Source organism: Ahaetulla prasina, chromosome 1, assembly GCF_028640845.1.
Source record: "Ahaetulla prasina isolate Xishuangbanna chromosome 1, ASM2864084v1, whole genome shotgun sequence".
NCBI lineage: Eukaryota > Metazoa > Chordata > Lepidosauria > Squamata > Colubridae > Ahaetulla > Ahaetulla prasina.
The window spans coordinates 142,421,880-142,438,401 of NC_080539.1; the positions used below are offsets into that span (position 1 = coordinate 142,421,880).

Here is a 16,522-nt window from a genome sequence, read left to right on the forward strand (position 1 = left end):
TTAATCTGATATGGCATTTAGAAGAATCATTGATATGCTCCTAATGGTTCTTCGGAGGCTGAAGATAATCACTGAGTACTGCTATTTTTTTAAACTTCATTTTAAAACGAGCACATCAAAACAGGCTAAGTTGGAACTTGGATATAAGCCACCTGTGCAATATTCAAATATGTGCTTTCCCAGTTGTAAACTGATCAACATCATATGATCATTTCAGCAGATATTGCTTTGAAATTTTAGTATCATTATCCTTTTTTAAAATTTGCAAAAATGCCATTTAGGAATTTTTAGATTGATTTGCAATCTGAATCTTGGTTTGTCCAATGTTTGCTTTAGACCCAAAACAATTTAGAATCCTATAATTTATCTGTCATTCCCATTTCTATTATGCACTTGGTGTCAGTAAAGGAGCCAGGTGTCTTAACCTTGCTTTTTCATGTCATACTAACAGGGAAGTACCAGCTCTGATCTTCTTCCCAAGTTAAATTACTCACTAGAAATTATCTGACTCAAATAATTACATTTGAATTGAGCACCTTTATCCTGCCTTTCTTCCAAACGGAGTACTGTATCATACAGGGGGAGTATGTCAAATATTACAACTATATTACTGAGAGTTGTAATGTTCAAAAGACTGTTTTGTGACTGAATAGTTTTAGAACTCGTAGGTAACCAACTGCAGTAATCTTATCACTTGTGGCTCTTGGGGAATTGCATGCAAAAGATAAAAAGCTTTTCAAGACTCTAAATGGTGTACGACTGACCTCTTAATCTGAGACTCTCCAGTTGTTTGAGACTCAATCCCATCCATTTCTTTCTTTTCATTACCAGGTATTGAAATGCTTCTCTTAAGTGGGGGAAAAAAGATTATGCATTCTTGAGAGGAGTGGCGGTCAGGGAATGTTTTTTTTTTTTTAAAAATCTGAAACCTTAAAATGAGGAGAGCTAATGATTAATTCTCTACTTAAAGTTATATCAAGTGCCTCTTATGTAGTGATAGATTAGATAACCCGCAGAATAGATTTATCTTAATTTTGTAACATTAGAAAGAAAGGAGCAAGCAATAAACATCACAATTTACTGAAAGCTAGTAACAGTAATAAAGCAGATATCCCTTAAAATATTAAAATCGCAAAATTACCTGAACAATTGAGACTAAAACATCCATAATCCTGGATAATGCCAAGGAAAAGAAATTAGTCTTGAGAGGCTTTTCCTAAAAGCTTGTACTGCATTCTTTATTTTGGGATTTTAGCCAGAAAGACCCCCTTCCCTCAGATACCCATTGTATTGTTGGAAGGGGGTCAATCTTCTCATCTAATTCTGGCATTTGTTTGCAAATTCTTCCGCCTAATGATTCTTTGTCCTGTAACTTAGTTTTAATTGAGCTAGATTTCAACATGGGCTACGGAAACAGGCTAGCTTGCTATTTCATAAATATGCTTGCCTGTAGCTTACTCAAAAACTAGTTCTCTCCCTTCATAATCAACCTTCCTCTGGATCTTAGTCTTTCCAACCTGGCAAAAGCTTAGGGAATACAATAGCCTTAACTCATGTTTGCTCAGATTGTTCAGGGATCTCTGTAGCAATGTGAGGAGGATTAAACATTTCCCTTGTGAGTTTTTGATGCACCTGAGCTACAGTTTAATCAGCATAAAATTACAGTGTCTTTTGCTTTAGTCACAGCTTCGGTTTTAATCAGGTAGCTACTTCAAACATGCCCAAAGTGTTTGGACTACACACTAGAGCCACCTCTCTCTTTCCTTTGAACAGCTTTTGGTGTAAGATTGAACACCTGGCTGTGAAATGCTCCTGTGTTTGGAAGGCCAGAACACTATTGAATGAGACTGTGTGGCACAGTGCTTCTCACGTTGGCAACTTGAAGATCGGTGGACTTCAACCCCCAGAATTCCCCAGTCAGTGTTGCTGAAGTTCACCAATCTTCAAGTTGCCAAGGTTAGAAACACTGATGGATCAGTGGATCAGAAGGAGCACTGATCCACTAGGATCGTGATGGCGAACCTATGGCATGTGTGCCACACGGAGCCGTATCAGTGGGTACACAAGCTCAGCTCCGCCGATTTCCGGGCCTACCAGAAGTTGGTGAATGGGCCATTTCCAGCCTCCGGGAGATGGGAAAGGCCACTTTCGCCCTCCCCGGGCTCCTAGAAAGCCTCTGGAGCCTGGGCACGGCAAAAAGCAGGTCTACCGGGCAGACTGTGCCATCATGTGCCAAAAGCGGGGGGAGCCCTGGGGAGTCGTGCACGCATGTGCGGGCAGGCGGGGCACATTGAATTCTGGGTGTGGGCACACACGGCGCCCCCTCATGCTCCCCCTGCTTTTGGCACGCGATGGCAAAAAGGTTAGCCATCACAGTACTAGGGTCTTGTCCAACTAAGATCTGCCTTTGAGGCAGAGAATATGCCCCAAAGTTTTATTTTCCATGTATTTGTGGCTCAAAGATCTGAACTATTTCTCCTCTTCCCAGATTATACGGGTCCTCTGGTGGTATTACTTCTCAAAATTCATCGAATTTATGGATACTTTCTTCTTTATATTACGAAAAAATAACCACCAAATCACCGTTCTTCATGTGTACCACCATACAACTATGTTGAATATTTGGTGGTTTGTTATGAACTGGGTGCCTTGTGGCCACTGTAAGTATTCTTGACTCGGGATGGGAGATTGACTGTGTGTGTGTATGATACTGTATAGACATATAGACGTGTATGATTCTAGAAGAGTTTCATTTAAAAAGAAAAGATAATATGTGTACAGGTAGTCCTCGACCTATGACCAGAATTGAGACCAAAATGTTCATTGCTAAGCAAGACAGCTGTTGAGTTTTGCCCCATTTTACCTCCTTTCTTGCCAGAGTTGTTCAGTGAATCATTGCAGCTGTTAAGTTAGTAACATGGTTGTTAAATGAATCTGTCTTTTCCATTGACTTTGCTTGTCAGAAGGTCGGAAAAGGTAATCACATGACTCCAGGACACTGCAACCACCATAAATACATGCCAGTTGTCCAGTGTCCAAATTTCGTTCATGTGACCATAGGGATGCTGCAACGGTCATAAAAAAACAACTACCAATCATAAAATCACTTTTTTCAGTGCCATTGTAACTTCAAACGATCACTGTATGAATGGTTGTAGATCAAGGATTACCTGCATATGTACCGTATTTTTCGGAGTATAAGACACACCGGAGTATAAGACGCAACTTAGTTTTTGGGGAGAAAAATAAGAAAAAGGCTGATTGGCAGGTGGATCGGCCTCCCGGAATCCCCCCAATCAGCTGTTCCCAGAGGTGAATTTTAGCAACAGGTTCCTTGGTTGTGAGCTCTGTGCCTTGCTTTTTTTTGCTTTTTTTTCTGCCTCTGAAACTCTGTTTCAGAAAAAACATTTTTCTGCCTCTGAAAGCCTCCGAAACAGAGCTTCAGAAAAAAAGCCTCAGAAGCTCTGTTTGGGGCTTCTTTTCTGAAGCTTCCTTTCTGATTCTTTTTTCAGCCTCTGAAACTTCCGTTTGAGAAGCTGGGCGGGGCTACATTTGGAGTATAAGATGCATCCAGATTTTCACCCTCTTTTTGGGGGGGGAAAGGTGCATCTTATACTCCGAAAAATACAGTATTCTGTTCACTCACTAGATTGAAAAGCTTTTACTTCTAGTTGTTTATAAGGCTGATCGTGATTTGGTGAAACTGTTTTCATTCTCAGTCACCAAAGGTGAGGCCGATTGATAAAGGTTAAACTCCTTCACAATTGTTAATCTTTTATCCTTGCTTGCTTCTTCTTTGTCTTACTTTGTTTAGCTTTGTATTTTGCCAGATGTTTGTCCCCTGCCAACTTGCACGGTGCTTAGATGTTCTGAGTTACAATTGGAACTAGGTATCCAGACTATCAAAAGCAACGCCAGGCAGAAGCTATCTAAAAGCTTTTCCATGCGGTAACAGCTGTACCTCGATATCACACTTAGATGACACCACGCTATTGTTCAGATATTCATGCAGTGTGGAGGCTTCCATGCTGCTAGCATCAGATGCACGCGACACTCGCATGAAATAACTGCATCTGTTTGCATCAGGATAGCAAATGAGAGAGATGAGGAAATAATCACTATGAATTCAAAGTTCACCTCTGACAGATGCTTAGATGCAAAGTATGATGTAAATAGATATGTCTTCTATCTCCATTGTTATTTAGATTGACTACAGATTATAATAAATGTTGATGTATATGGTTGATTTATGGCTTGTAAACAAAGTCAGTGTTCTATTACAGTTTGTAGCCATCCCCTAGAAACTACAATCTTAAGTAGCTTTGGGAGAAACTTCTTATAATTAACAAGTTATACCGTATTTTCGGAGTATAAGACGCAACTTAGTTCTTGGGGAGGAAAATAAGAAAAAGGCTGATTGGCAGGTGGATTGGCCTTCCGGAATCCCCCCCAATCAGCTGTTCCCAGAGGTGAATTTTAGAAACAGGTTCCTTGGTTGTGAGCTCTGTGCCTTGCTTTTTTTTTTTTTTTTTTTGCTTTTTTTTCTGCCTCTGAAACTGTTTCAGAAAAAACATTTTTCTGCCTCTGAAAGCCTCCGAAACAGAGCTTCAGAAAAAAAGCCTCAGAAGCTCTGTTTGGGGCTTCTTTTCTGAAGCTTCCTTTCTGATTCTTTTTTCAGCCTCTGAAACTTCCGTTTGAGAAGCTGGGCGGGGCTACATTTGGAGTATAAGATGCATCCAGATTTTCACCCTCTTTTTTGGGGGGAAAAGGTGCATCTTATACTCCGAAAAATACAGTATTCTGTTCACTCACTAGATTGAAAAGCTTTTACTTCTAGTTGTTTATAAGGCTGATCGTGATTTGGTGAAACTGTTTTCATTCTCAGTCACCAAAGGTGAGGCCGATTGATAAAGGTTAAACTCCTTCACAATTGTTAATCTTTTGTCCTTGCTTGCTGCTTCTTTGTCTTACTTTGTTTAGCTTTGTATTTTGCCAGATGTTTGTCCCCTGCCAACTTGCACGGTGCTTAGATGTTCTGAGTTACAATTGGAACTAGGTATCCAGACTATCAAAAGCAACGCCAGGCGGAAGCTATCAAAAAGCTTTTCCATGCGGTAACAGCTGTACCTCGATATCACACTTAGATGACACCACGCTATTGTTCAGATATTCATGCAGTGTGGAGGCTTCCATGCTGCTAGCATCAGATGCACGCGACACTCGCATGAAATAACTGCATCTGTTTGCATCAGGATAGCAAATGAGAGAGATGAGGAAATAATCACTATGAATTCAAAGTTCACCTCTGACAGATGCTTAGATGCAAAGTATGATGTAAATAGATATGTCTTCTATCTCCATTGTTATTTAGATTGACTACAGATTATAATAAATGTTGATGTATATGGTTGATTTATGGCTTGTAAACAAAGTCAGTGTTCTATTACAGTTTGTAGCCATCCCCTAGAAACTACAATCTTAAGTAGCTTTGGGAGAAACTTCTTATAATTAACAAGTTATACCGTATTTTTCGGAGTATAAGACGCACCTTAGTTTTTGGGGAGGAAAATAAGAAAAAAGCTGATTGATTTCTGAAGCTCCGTTTGGGGCTTTTTTTCTAAGCTCCGTGAAGCTCCGTTTGGGGCAAACCTCTGTTTGAGAAGCTGGGCGGGGCTACATTCAGAGTATAAGATGCATCCAGATTTTCACCCTCCGTTTTGGGGGGAAAAAGTGCATCTTATACTCCGAAAAATACGGTTATTACAACCAGTTCAGATTCAGAGATGACATTAAGTGACCTTTCTTTAGTGTTTCCAAGATTTAATTTTATTCTAATCTTGGATTAACTTTTAAAGGTTTGTAAAATATTAATTTTATAATTGATGTAGAGTGACTTGTAAGACAACCCCTTTCATCATCATATTTTCCTCTCTCTCCTTACAACCTACAGCATATTTTGGTGCCACTCTTAACAGCTTTATTCATGTCCTCATGTATTCCTACTATGGACTATCTGCTATCCCATCTATGCGTCCATATCTCTGGTGGAAGAAATACATCACTCAGGGGCAGCTGGTGAGTTGTAGTGACTATGGTTGCTTTTTTTGAACGAATATGAGTAAGTTCACTTTGTGATGAACCAGTTTGTATGACATCTTAACCCATGTGGCCACAGATCTTATATGCCAATTAAAATTCCTGGTTTCTGATTGTAGTTAAAGCTGTTTGCCCTAACCTCAATCTTAGCTACGGACGGTATTTGCACATTGTATTAAATGTGAATGTACCCAAATTCATTGTATGACCTGATAGTAACCTGCAGAACTCCAGGAACGCTTGTCCAGGAGAGGAAAAATTCAGTAGACTGCCTTATTCTTTGATTTTCACAGCAACTTTTAGCAGGTGCAAAAGCTCCAGTCTATGCCCCACCCTTTAGTATACAAACAAAGGCATGTACAACTGAAGAGCTCCACTTGATGTACAGGTAGTCCTCAACTTACGACCACAATTGAGCCCAAACTCCCTGCTGCTAAGTCAGACAGCTTTTAAGTGAATTTTGGCCATTTTACGACCTTTCCTGCTGCATTGTTAAGTGAATCCCTATACTTACGTTATTAACGTAATTGTAATGTGAGTCTGGCTCCCACATTGACTTTGCTTGTCAGAAGGTGGCAAAAGGTGATCAGGCGACTGTGCAGTCATCATAAATACATGCCAGTTGACAAGCGTTTTGATTTTGATCACATGACCCTTGGGGATGATACTGCTGCAAAGGTCGTAATTGTGATTGTCAAAAAAATTTCAGTGCCATTGTAACGGTCACTAAATGAATGGTTGCAAATCAAGGACTCCCTGTACTGCAACAAACAGAGGGATCGTGATGAGGGCACTGTCAAGTGAGCCACTTTCAATATGTTTATTGTTTCTGGCCTCTTGGAGGAATTATGACCAGCCAACTTGTTGCCATGCTAATCTCATTCATGAAGGCAGTCGCTCAGCTCCTTTCCAGTTCCTGTAACAATTTCAATTCATGACAAAATATCTTCAAGCACTGCTCATTGTATCTTTTTGGTAACCTCCCTTCCTGTTTTGCACATTAGCTCTTCAGTTTGATTGAATCTCAGAAGTATCTGCCTCCCAGTTAGCCTGAACCTTTTGGAATGGAATGCCATTTTCCTTATGGAATGACTGGAAGTTGTGGTGCAGATTTTAACAAGAGCATAGGAAGTGATCGATTGTGATTGTGATTGATTCCTGCTCTGCTTGGCTACCACAACATTGTCGTTTCCTTAAATAACCATTTTCTCCTCTAACCCAACAGATTCAATTTGTTCTGACAATCATCCAGACAAGCTGTGGGGTCGTTTGGCCTTGTCGGTTCCCTATGGGATGGTTATACTTCCAAATTGGTTATATGATCTCCTTGATTATCCTTTTCACAAATTTCTATGTCCAGGTAAGTTATGTCGGGTATTTTCCAGAAGAATGGGAGTGGGACGGTCATCACCAGTCTGTTTCTTCAATTTGTGAACAGTTAGATTCTAATATGGGAGAGTTTTTCATTCTATCAATACTGCATTTATCTATAGATTTTTAAGCCAAAAATAAGTCTTCTCCAGGGGTGAAATGTAAAATTTGTTTCTACCGGTTCTGTGGGCGTAGCTTGGGGTGGGGGTAATGTGACTGGGTAGGCGTAGCCAACTTTTTTTTTTTTTTTTACACTTTTAAAAGGCAACTTATCTGCGATCGCCAGAGGAGCCTTTTAAAAGCATTTTTTCTTCGGCCGAAGTGGTTGTTAAAAATGCTTTTAAAGGGTTCTGACAATCCCAGCTGAGCCGCGCGATCATCAGAGGCTTTTTTTTTTTACTTTTAAAAGCATTTTTTTCGGCCAAAAAAAATGCTTTTAAAAGTAAAAAAAAACAACCTCTAATGATCACATGCCTCAGCTGGGCATGGGGACGGGGCAGGGATTTTTGCTACCGGTTCTCTGAACCACCCGCCGCCATCACTACCGGATCGAGCAATCCGGTCCAAACGGTGAGCATTTCACCCCTGGTCTTCTCCCAGTTTCAGGATCATTCTGGAAAACAACACAGTTGCTTTAAGAATTTATAGGCAGGTCTACTTTTGTGCTCCCATAGGCTCACACAAGTAGAAATGCATGTGTGCGCTCACCCACTCCTTCCGGCAGCCCGGTTCCAAACGGCTCATGCCCCGGGAGTTGGGGACCTCTGCTATAGAATGTATTAAATATTGTTCTAAAACGGGTATCAAACGCAACTTCATTGAGGGCTGCATCAGGGTTGTGTTTGACTTCAGGGGCCCAGGGTGGGTGTGGCCAGCTCGACATCACTCATGTCGGGGGCACCTGTGGTGGCCCAAGCAGGCTGCCAGCGAAAACGCATTTTCGGCTGCAACGGCCTCCTGCAACCCCTCCCAAGGGTCCTCCCAAGCTCTGTTTTTGCTGGCAGAGGCACCGTGGGATGGTCCTTTGCTGTTTCCAGGACGACCCTGTGGGCCAGATCTAAGTGCCCTGTGGCCCAGTTTGACACCCCTGTTCTAAAAGATTATACAGTGAGCTAATTGATTGAAACTTTTTAAGTAAGTGTTGCATGGTTTGTCTGTTTCTCTCCCCCCCCCCCCTTAGTTTGGTGAGGATCTTAAGTTGTTTTCAACTCGTCCTGATTCTGTGTCCCAAATTTAGGAGGATGAAATAACATCTTGAATATAGTGAGGAGCACCTTTGGAACTCTCTGAAATTAGGAGAATTGTGTATGAGCATTCCCCCTACCCATGGGCTGTATGAGGCGAAAGTTCAGCTCACCTTTTACAATAAGCTATACTTTATTTTTCATTGCTGCAAGAGAGACTGTAGTTTGAGCAAACTTTAATTCTGATCACAAATCGGGCTCCGCCCCTTGAGGTGGTCTGAGTAGAGGAAGGTACTTAAGTAATTTTTTTTTAAAAAAAACAAACACCTGATTTCCCCACCCCCTTTCTCTTTGGTACTGTGGCAAAAGCTATTACTGACCTGTCTCTCTGTGTGTTTGTGTTGTTGTTTTTTAAAGACTTACAACAAAAAAGCAGCCTCCAGAAGGAAAGAATATCAGAATGGGTCTGCAGCTGCTATGAACGGGCACACAAATAGCTTTTCTTCTTTTGGGAACAATGTGAAGCAAATAAAACAAAGGAAGGATTGAAGACCAAACTGAAAAACTATTCTGATATCCCAGGCAACAACAACAAAATCTGATTGTAAGCACAATATGTGTTGTGCACTGATAACTCTTGACAGCTACTGTAACTATTCCTGCCTAGAATAGTGTCGATTTATGTAGGATTTAACCAGTGCAAAACATCCTAGAAACTATCCATAAGCTAAAGTTGATGACGTTGATAATCCTGGATGATCATAGACTGAAGCATAAAATGTGGAAGGAAGTATTATTGTAGTATGACAGACACTGCTGTTGCCTTACTAGTTGATATAATAGGTGCTGAATTAGGATTCACGATTCCAAAACTGTAATTCAGACTCATATTTTTAACTGTAGATAGTGCATGTTATTGTAATTTGTATGACAAAATTCAGTTCTTTTTTTTTTCCAGTAGTTTAAAACACACATGCCTTAAATCAAAATAAAAGCAGGGCCTAAAATCTAATTTTAGTCTGGAAATGTATGGAACTGTTTCATTCTACGAGGGCAGCTTCTCAAATGGCATTTTATGCCCTGGTACAGATACCGAAAGTTGGAGAAGCACAGGGTCATTGATGAAAAGTTCACATACATATATACATGTGGATCTCCCCACGTGTTCAAGCGAACAGCCTCATTTCCTGTGGAGGGATTATATTTCCAAATCGGTGATAGGATCTTCTTAATTGACCCTTTTCACAAATGGCTATCTTCAGGTCTAGAATATAAACATGTCTATCTACCGTATAAGTGGTAACCCAGAAAGGTAGGGCAGTCCCCTGTAAATCCTTCACACACGCAGTATGTTGTGCATCTCCTTCAGCCCAGGTGAAACGTTGTTTAATTCCTTTCACCTTCAAAAGAGATGCAGTGGGCTGTCTATGACGTGTGATAGCGGACACGCTCAAAGGCGCTCACGCTTCTATATATGCTCTGTTTGAAATCACATCAGTGCTTAAAAAGAAAAAAAAATACAGCCATTTAGTTTGGTCAGGACTTTTTCTTTTTCTTGTTTTCTTGTAACAATTCTGCAGCAGTTCACCTTTTAAAAGTATTTTTCCCCCTCTCCATTAACTTTTAATAAGTCATGGAAAAACTGCGTGTTTGCTTTGGCAGTGTCTAGAATGGAATGCTGACTCTCTCTAAGCATTGCAGAATGCTTAGGGAGGCTAGCCTGCTACCTTTCTCCCACCAAACGTTTCCAGTGTTGCATCCTGAAAATCATTGCTCTTTCCTTTCAAAACGACTGGCGACATTTGAGATGAAACCAGCTGTCTCATTCCCTTCTTCCCCTTGAGGAAGGCACAGCGTATTCTTTTCCCATTTCATCGCCGTGTCTTTCCCTCGCTTGAAAAAACCATAGAATGAGTCTTCAGGTTGGACCATGGCGAGTCAAGGAAAGGGATCGTGATTAAATTGTGAAGCAGATCTCTGAAAATGGCAGATGTTGAGCAGCAGATTCTCATGACTGACAACACTTCAAAGCTGCTTCTGGGCAAATCTAAGCCTTGCCCTGTTTTTCCTAGTTTTTGCCAGTTGGTTATAATTGCAATTTTAAGAAAACTTTGGGATGAACCCTGGCTTCCCCCCTCTTCCTCTGCAGTATTGAAGCCGGAGTTTACTTGAGGATGAATAGTGCAGAGCAGAGAAGGCTACATCTGTTAAAGGGAAACTTTTCTGCAAAATAGGGGATCTGCCTCAGTGCAAATAGGAATCCTTCCATTCATACAAGCAACTCCTGGATCCAACTCATTGACTTTAGAAATGTGCCTCTAGTAAATGTTTTCCAGTTTTTGCCTTTTCAGAGTGTTGCGTTAGCTCATGTCAGACTATAGTTATATGACAAATTCTTGGAACAAAATGAGGTTTGTTTCCTTTTGTCCATTTTTTCTCTGGTTCCTTGTGTTGTCGGGCATTTGTTTGGGAAATGCTTGTTGAAATCTCTGTTGTAACTGTTCCCTCCCACACACAAACCACAGAGAGATATATACAGTGTTGGTTGATAAGCAGGTATCTGTAAAGAAATATACTGTGTAGAATGGTGGCGTTTTAATCTGTTAACATGCTAATCTGTACTTTGTATCAAGCCATTCCCTCTGTCCTTGTCTGTCCAAGTTTATATATTAAGAGTTTTATGATTTTATATTTATACGGATATGAGTTTACCATGTTCTCGCTCAGCTAATGTTTGAGACTAATTATTAGTTCTCTTTATTAGCTTTGCAGATTGGATTTGTTTCTTCTTCGGTCAATCCCTCCCTCCTTCCCCCCACCCCTCCTGTTTCTGAATGAGACAGCACTGATTTACTTTGTGTGTGTGTGCCTCTAAGTGTGTATGTGTGTGCGTGTTTAATGTTTTCAAAACTTATATGTACGTGTCTTGGTTTCTAGGTATTGATTTACAAAGTTTTCACATATTTCATACAGCAGCTTTACCATTCAAACAAAATATGCTGTCTAAATATGTGTGTGCTAAAAATAAAAAAAAGACTTAGCTTGTCAGAAATACCTGCATTGTTATGTTTTGTGTTTAATCATTAAATCATTCTTGATACCCATCTTGTGTTTTAATATATTGATACTTTCATAGACCCAATGCAGCGTTGTAACTTGTCTGTTATTTAGTACTTGTATTTTTACATGAGATATTCCTTTCTTATACACCACCAATTACCGATGAACATTTTTTTTCCTTTTTGGTAATTCCAGGAATACATAAGCCACAACTTAAACTTTTGAAAGGAAAAATTAAATAGCATGCAGCAAAATGATTTTAAAAATATCTCAGTTTTAATTTTTCTCATGTGTTTTTCCCATGATCCCCTGTTATTTGTGCAGAGAAGAAAGTTCCCACTCGCATTCATAAAAACATTCCAATTATGACAAATGTAGGCAGAGGAAAAGCATTGAAAAGGCCTCGGGCCTCCTTGTCCTGGCTTGAAGTAGTGATTCTGCACTGGGAGTTGTTCAGTATCAATAAGGAATGTCATCTGAGTCAAAAACTGGGTCAAGTACAAAGCCAAAGAGATTTGTAAACTGCAGCTCACAGAGGGGTCTTTACTGATATCCAGACCTGAAGCAAAAGTTAGGAGTCTTATTTAGGCCTGTTTATTTCTCTCTCTCCCTCCTTCTCTCTCTCTCACTCATTCTCTTTCTCCCCGTCTCTTCCCCACCTCCTCCAGATTCATATTTGAAAGACAAGCTATTTTATAATACCAAAAACCTCACTGAACAGTTTTTTACCATCAGTACAGTGACAGATAATTGCCTACGCTATATTTAACATGTTTTACTAAGTATTTTAATAAAAGTGTAAAAAAAACAAAAACCACCACCTCATGTTGTTTTGTACCCTTTAAGCTGCAATTCCATATCCACTTAGCTTGGAGAAGGTCCCACAGCACTTGGTCAGGTTTACATCTGAGTAGGCACTGAGAGAGGCTGTGTTCCTGGGCAGAGGGGACCTTGTTCAACGGAGATGCATACTTTCATAAAATAATTACTGTTTCTAAACTGATAGAAGGGGATATGTGTAGCTCAAGAGTCAAGCTGGAGGATCCTCTGTGCTCTCTCAGCTTGCTTGTTTTCTTGTAGATATTTCATTACCAAATAAAGTGACATCACCAGTACTAGTGCTGGCAGGGCAAGCTACTGTATATAAACAGGCAGTAAACCCACACTCACTGATACTGATGATGTTATCTAGTTTGGTAATAAAACGTCTGCAGGAAAATCACCAAGCTCGGAGAATACCAAGGACATCATTGTTTCTAAACTGCTGAGAAATTCCATTTACAGATGTGGAGAGGCTCTTCCTCTATAGTCTTAAAAGAAATCAAAAGTCCTTCCCAAGCTGACTTCATCCCCCAGGTGACATCTTCCCTAGAGGACAGAAACCTCTAGCAATTTTAGAGCTTTAGCAAGGTTTAGCTAACAATTGCAGAAGAATCCTTCGCCCCTTTAGAGTGTTCTTTTCCCCTTCCAGATATTTCTTTGCTTTGCCTGGCCAATTGAGAGAAAATATCAGTGTTCCTGTTCACTTCCTTGCCAGATTGCAAATTCATCATTGCTAGTTTCTTTCATTCTATGGCAATTGGATCTGTAGAGTGAAACAGCATTTATATCATTTAAAGTCTATTTCTGAAAACCTGCTGGGTCATTACTCATATCATGGATAAGGTATGTACCAATCAATGTTCCTGCACAATACCGCAAGGATTGGATTAATTTATGATGAGGCATATCACAATATTGGGAAGGTGGCAGAGCTGTTTCTGACAAAGTCAGCACGATAATGGATAAGTGCCACCTGATCAGCTGATGTTTTGCTAAAGTATGTTAAATAAAATTTTAAAGTTTCCTGTTGAGGCAATGGATGAGAAATTAATAACGCTGATATGATCAACCCTGACTTCAAAACTCCAGGAATAGATGGCAGCAAAGATTTTAGAGAGTCTTTTAGCTTCTTCATTGTCATTTGGAGATCTGGAATGTGGCAGAATCTTCTTTTTCCTTGTTCCCTTTCTATACTTGTGGATGAATCAACAGACGTGTGATTACACAAAGGATGGATGCTTTGCATTTCTTTCAGAGATTAAATACATTTTCACAAAGGAAAACAGCAATTTGCATACACTACATTTGAAGTTTTTGCTCATTAGCCATCTCGTGCCAGTTCTCTCCAACATGTTATGTGATCTGCTTACTGTTGAAGGACAACGTCAAGGTCCCTGTTCTAGCTAAGAGTCTTTAATCAAATTTCAATGGGGGTTTAAGGATGTGACATCCTTTCAAAGAACATGCCTTCTAACAGTGCTGTTGTCTCCATCAAATAGGCACATCAGGGATCATATTTGCATGTTTCCAAAGATAACTGGGTTTTCTTGGCTCCTACGTTACACTGGTGTTAAAACACACATCTGGAAGGTTAAATGAATGAATTTGAGCTGATCATTCATGTTGTGGCAATGACAATAGTTTCCGTTAGTAGAAGGTCACTCTTAATTTCACCTTATGGAAAGGTTTCATTTCTGAGGAGGAAATGAAGTTGTTGTGTCTGCGCCCTCCAAGCCGGGCCTCCTGCCAGAAAGTGACTTGGAAAGTGAGGGGGAAGGGCCGTCAGACTTACCTCAGGAGCACCGGCTTCCCTGGCTCAGCTCCAGGAGCCAGAGGCAGGCCAGGTGGAAGAGATAACGAGGCCTCCATCCCCTGACTTCCCCCCCCCCAGCCACACTTTCAGACCCAGCTGATGGCAATCAGGCTTGGTTGGACCCTAGGTTTTGTAGGCAGGAGAGGCGGGAACAACTGAAGCAGGGGTGGGGCAGGCCTAGGAAGTGCTGAGTCATGGAGCCACACCCCACAGGATATAAAGGCAGCAAGAACTGCTGTGCCTCTTCGTAGCAGGCAAATCAACTGAGTAACTAAGAGCTGAAGTTTGTTCCTGGGTGACTCATCGGCGTTGAGGGAGATAACAGAGACACTTGGCAGACACTCGCTATTCTGCTGCCAGAGCTGATAGTGCCGGCTAATTAAGCTATCACTCGGACGGAGGCGAAGGGGGGACAGAACAGAAGTGGGGAACATAGGACCACAAAGATAACACTGTTCAAAACAAGAGTATACTTGGTGGGGAACCATAATTGATAGCTTTAAATCCGTGGCCATTTTCCTGCTGCGCGCATCTCAATCAGCCTACCCCAGATGCACAGCTGTTATTTATTGATACAAGATGCATTAGTCTATTGCTAAGCTTTTAGGAGAGTTTCAGTGGGATGGAGGAGGCCACTGGTATTCAGCACTATTGCTCGTATTCCATCAAATGGATTCATGAGCAATCTTGCTTGATTTTTTTTAAAAAAAATGTGTGCCCATTAGAAATGCCTCTGGACAGAAAGCAGTGGAGACCATAGTTTAGGTCCCTCCTTAGCCATGAATTCCAGCCAGGGGACCTTGGGCTAATCACTTAACCCAAATCGCCTCACAGGGTTGTTGTGGGCAAAATAGGGAGAGGAAGAAAGACAAAGTATATTTGTTGCCTTAAGTTATTTGTAAAAATAATAATACTGTGTTTCCCCGAAGGTAAGACCCTGTCTTATATTTTTTTTGAACCCCAAATTAAACACTTGGCCTTATTTTCAGGGAGCTCTTATTATTTTAGGGCATGTGGAGGAAACCAGAGGAAATGGCGGGGATTGGCTGCGCATGTGTTTAAATATTTTTGGGGAGGGCTTATTTTCAGGGGGATTTATTTTACCTCATGCGCTCAAAAGCCCGATTGGACTTATTATCAGGAGATGTCTTATTTTCAGGGGAAACAGGGTAGCAGAATACTTTTTTTTTTTTTTACAAAAAAGTTAAAAATCGTTACCTGCCTGATAAGGGCAGTGATTCTACGGTCCTTGGACCAACCTAGTGAAGGGCTTCCTTGTCAGGCTTCGAAAACAAGATAGATACACAATGATTCTTCCAATCAGGTGTCTTTATTGTTCTCCACCTATAGACAGAATCTTGCCAAACTGAAACAAACTACTATCTAGTGCAGGGGTCTCCAACCTTGGTCCCTTTAAGACTTGTGGACTTCAACTCCCAGAGCTCCTCAGCCAGCTTTGCTGGCTGAGGGACTCTGGGAGTTGAAGTCCACAAGTCTTAAAGGGACCAAGGTTGGAGACCCCTGATCTAGTGAAGCATGTACTCTGGGAACTATTAGGGAGGGGCTGTCTTCACCCACTTTCCATCACACAAATTATCTGGATGGAGTTGCTTCTTGTTCGTCTGGAATGCCCCCTCCCACCCGGGAATCCAATCTGATGAAATGCCCCTTTGAGGCAAGTCCCACATCTCAAAACAGCTCCTTAACAGGAGTTTCTAATTCCTGCTGTTGCTTTTTTTTTCTCTGATTAGCGCAGCAGACCAGGACAGCAGAGCCTTGTATGTCCTTCAGCGGCCCATAACTACGTGCTTTATTTCATATTGCTCGAGATATCCTGGTGTGATAGCTCATCACAGTTGGTTGAGTCCAAAACTAATGGGAGTATTCACCTCAGCTGAGAAGGGACGTGTTCTTTCGTCTCGTGCTGGGAACAAAATTCATCTTTTCCCAATTCAGGAGCACTGATGTTCTTCCAAAGCAATCAACGTAACTGGAAATGGTCATTAAAAGGCTATTAGGCTAAAAAAAAAAAAACCTCTTTGCCAATTTTATGTTGCCTTTAATCTACTGGAGTGGCCTTTGCTCTTGCAGAAAAAAAACCACATGCTTAAAAAAAGAGTTTTATTCCAAGTGTCAGCTTTTGTAGATTGTCTGACAAAAGCATCGCTTTTGTGTG

General features: G+C 40.9%; 1 protein-coding gene across 2 annotated transcripts in view; it reads left to right on the forward strand.

Annotated features, from left to right (window-relative positions):
- Positions 1 to 12,491, forward strand: part of ELOVL5 (ELOVL fatty acid elongase 5) — a 68,761-nt gene extending 56,270 nt beyond the window's left edge. For both annotated transcript variants that reach the window (XM_058177106.1, XM_058177112.1), the window contains exons 5-8: positions 2,489 to 2,660; positions 5,951 to 6,075; positions 7,322 to 7,456; positions 9,069 to 12,491. In XM_058177106.1, coding sequence (XP_058033089.1) covers positions 2,489 to 2,660; positions 5,951 to 6,075; positions 7,322 to 7,456; positions 9,069 to 9,200 — 564 coding nt within the window. In that variant the 3' untranslated portion in view covers positions 9,201 to 12,491. The remainder of the gene's footprint in view (positions 1 to 2,488; positions 2,661 to 5,950; positions 6,076 to 7,321; positions 7,457 to 9,068) is intronic.
- Positions 12,492 to 16,522: the final 4,031 nt, after the last annotated feature.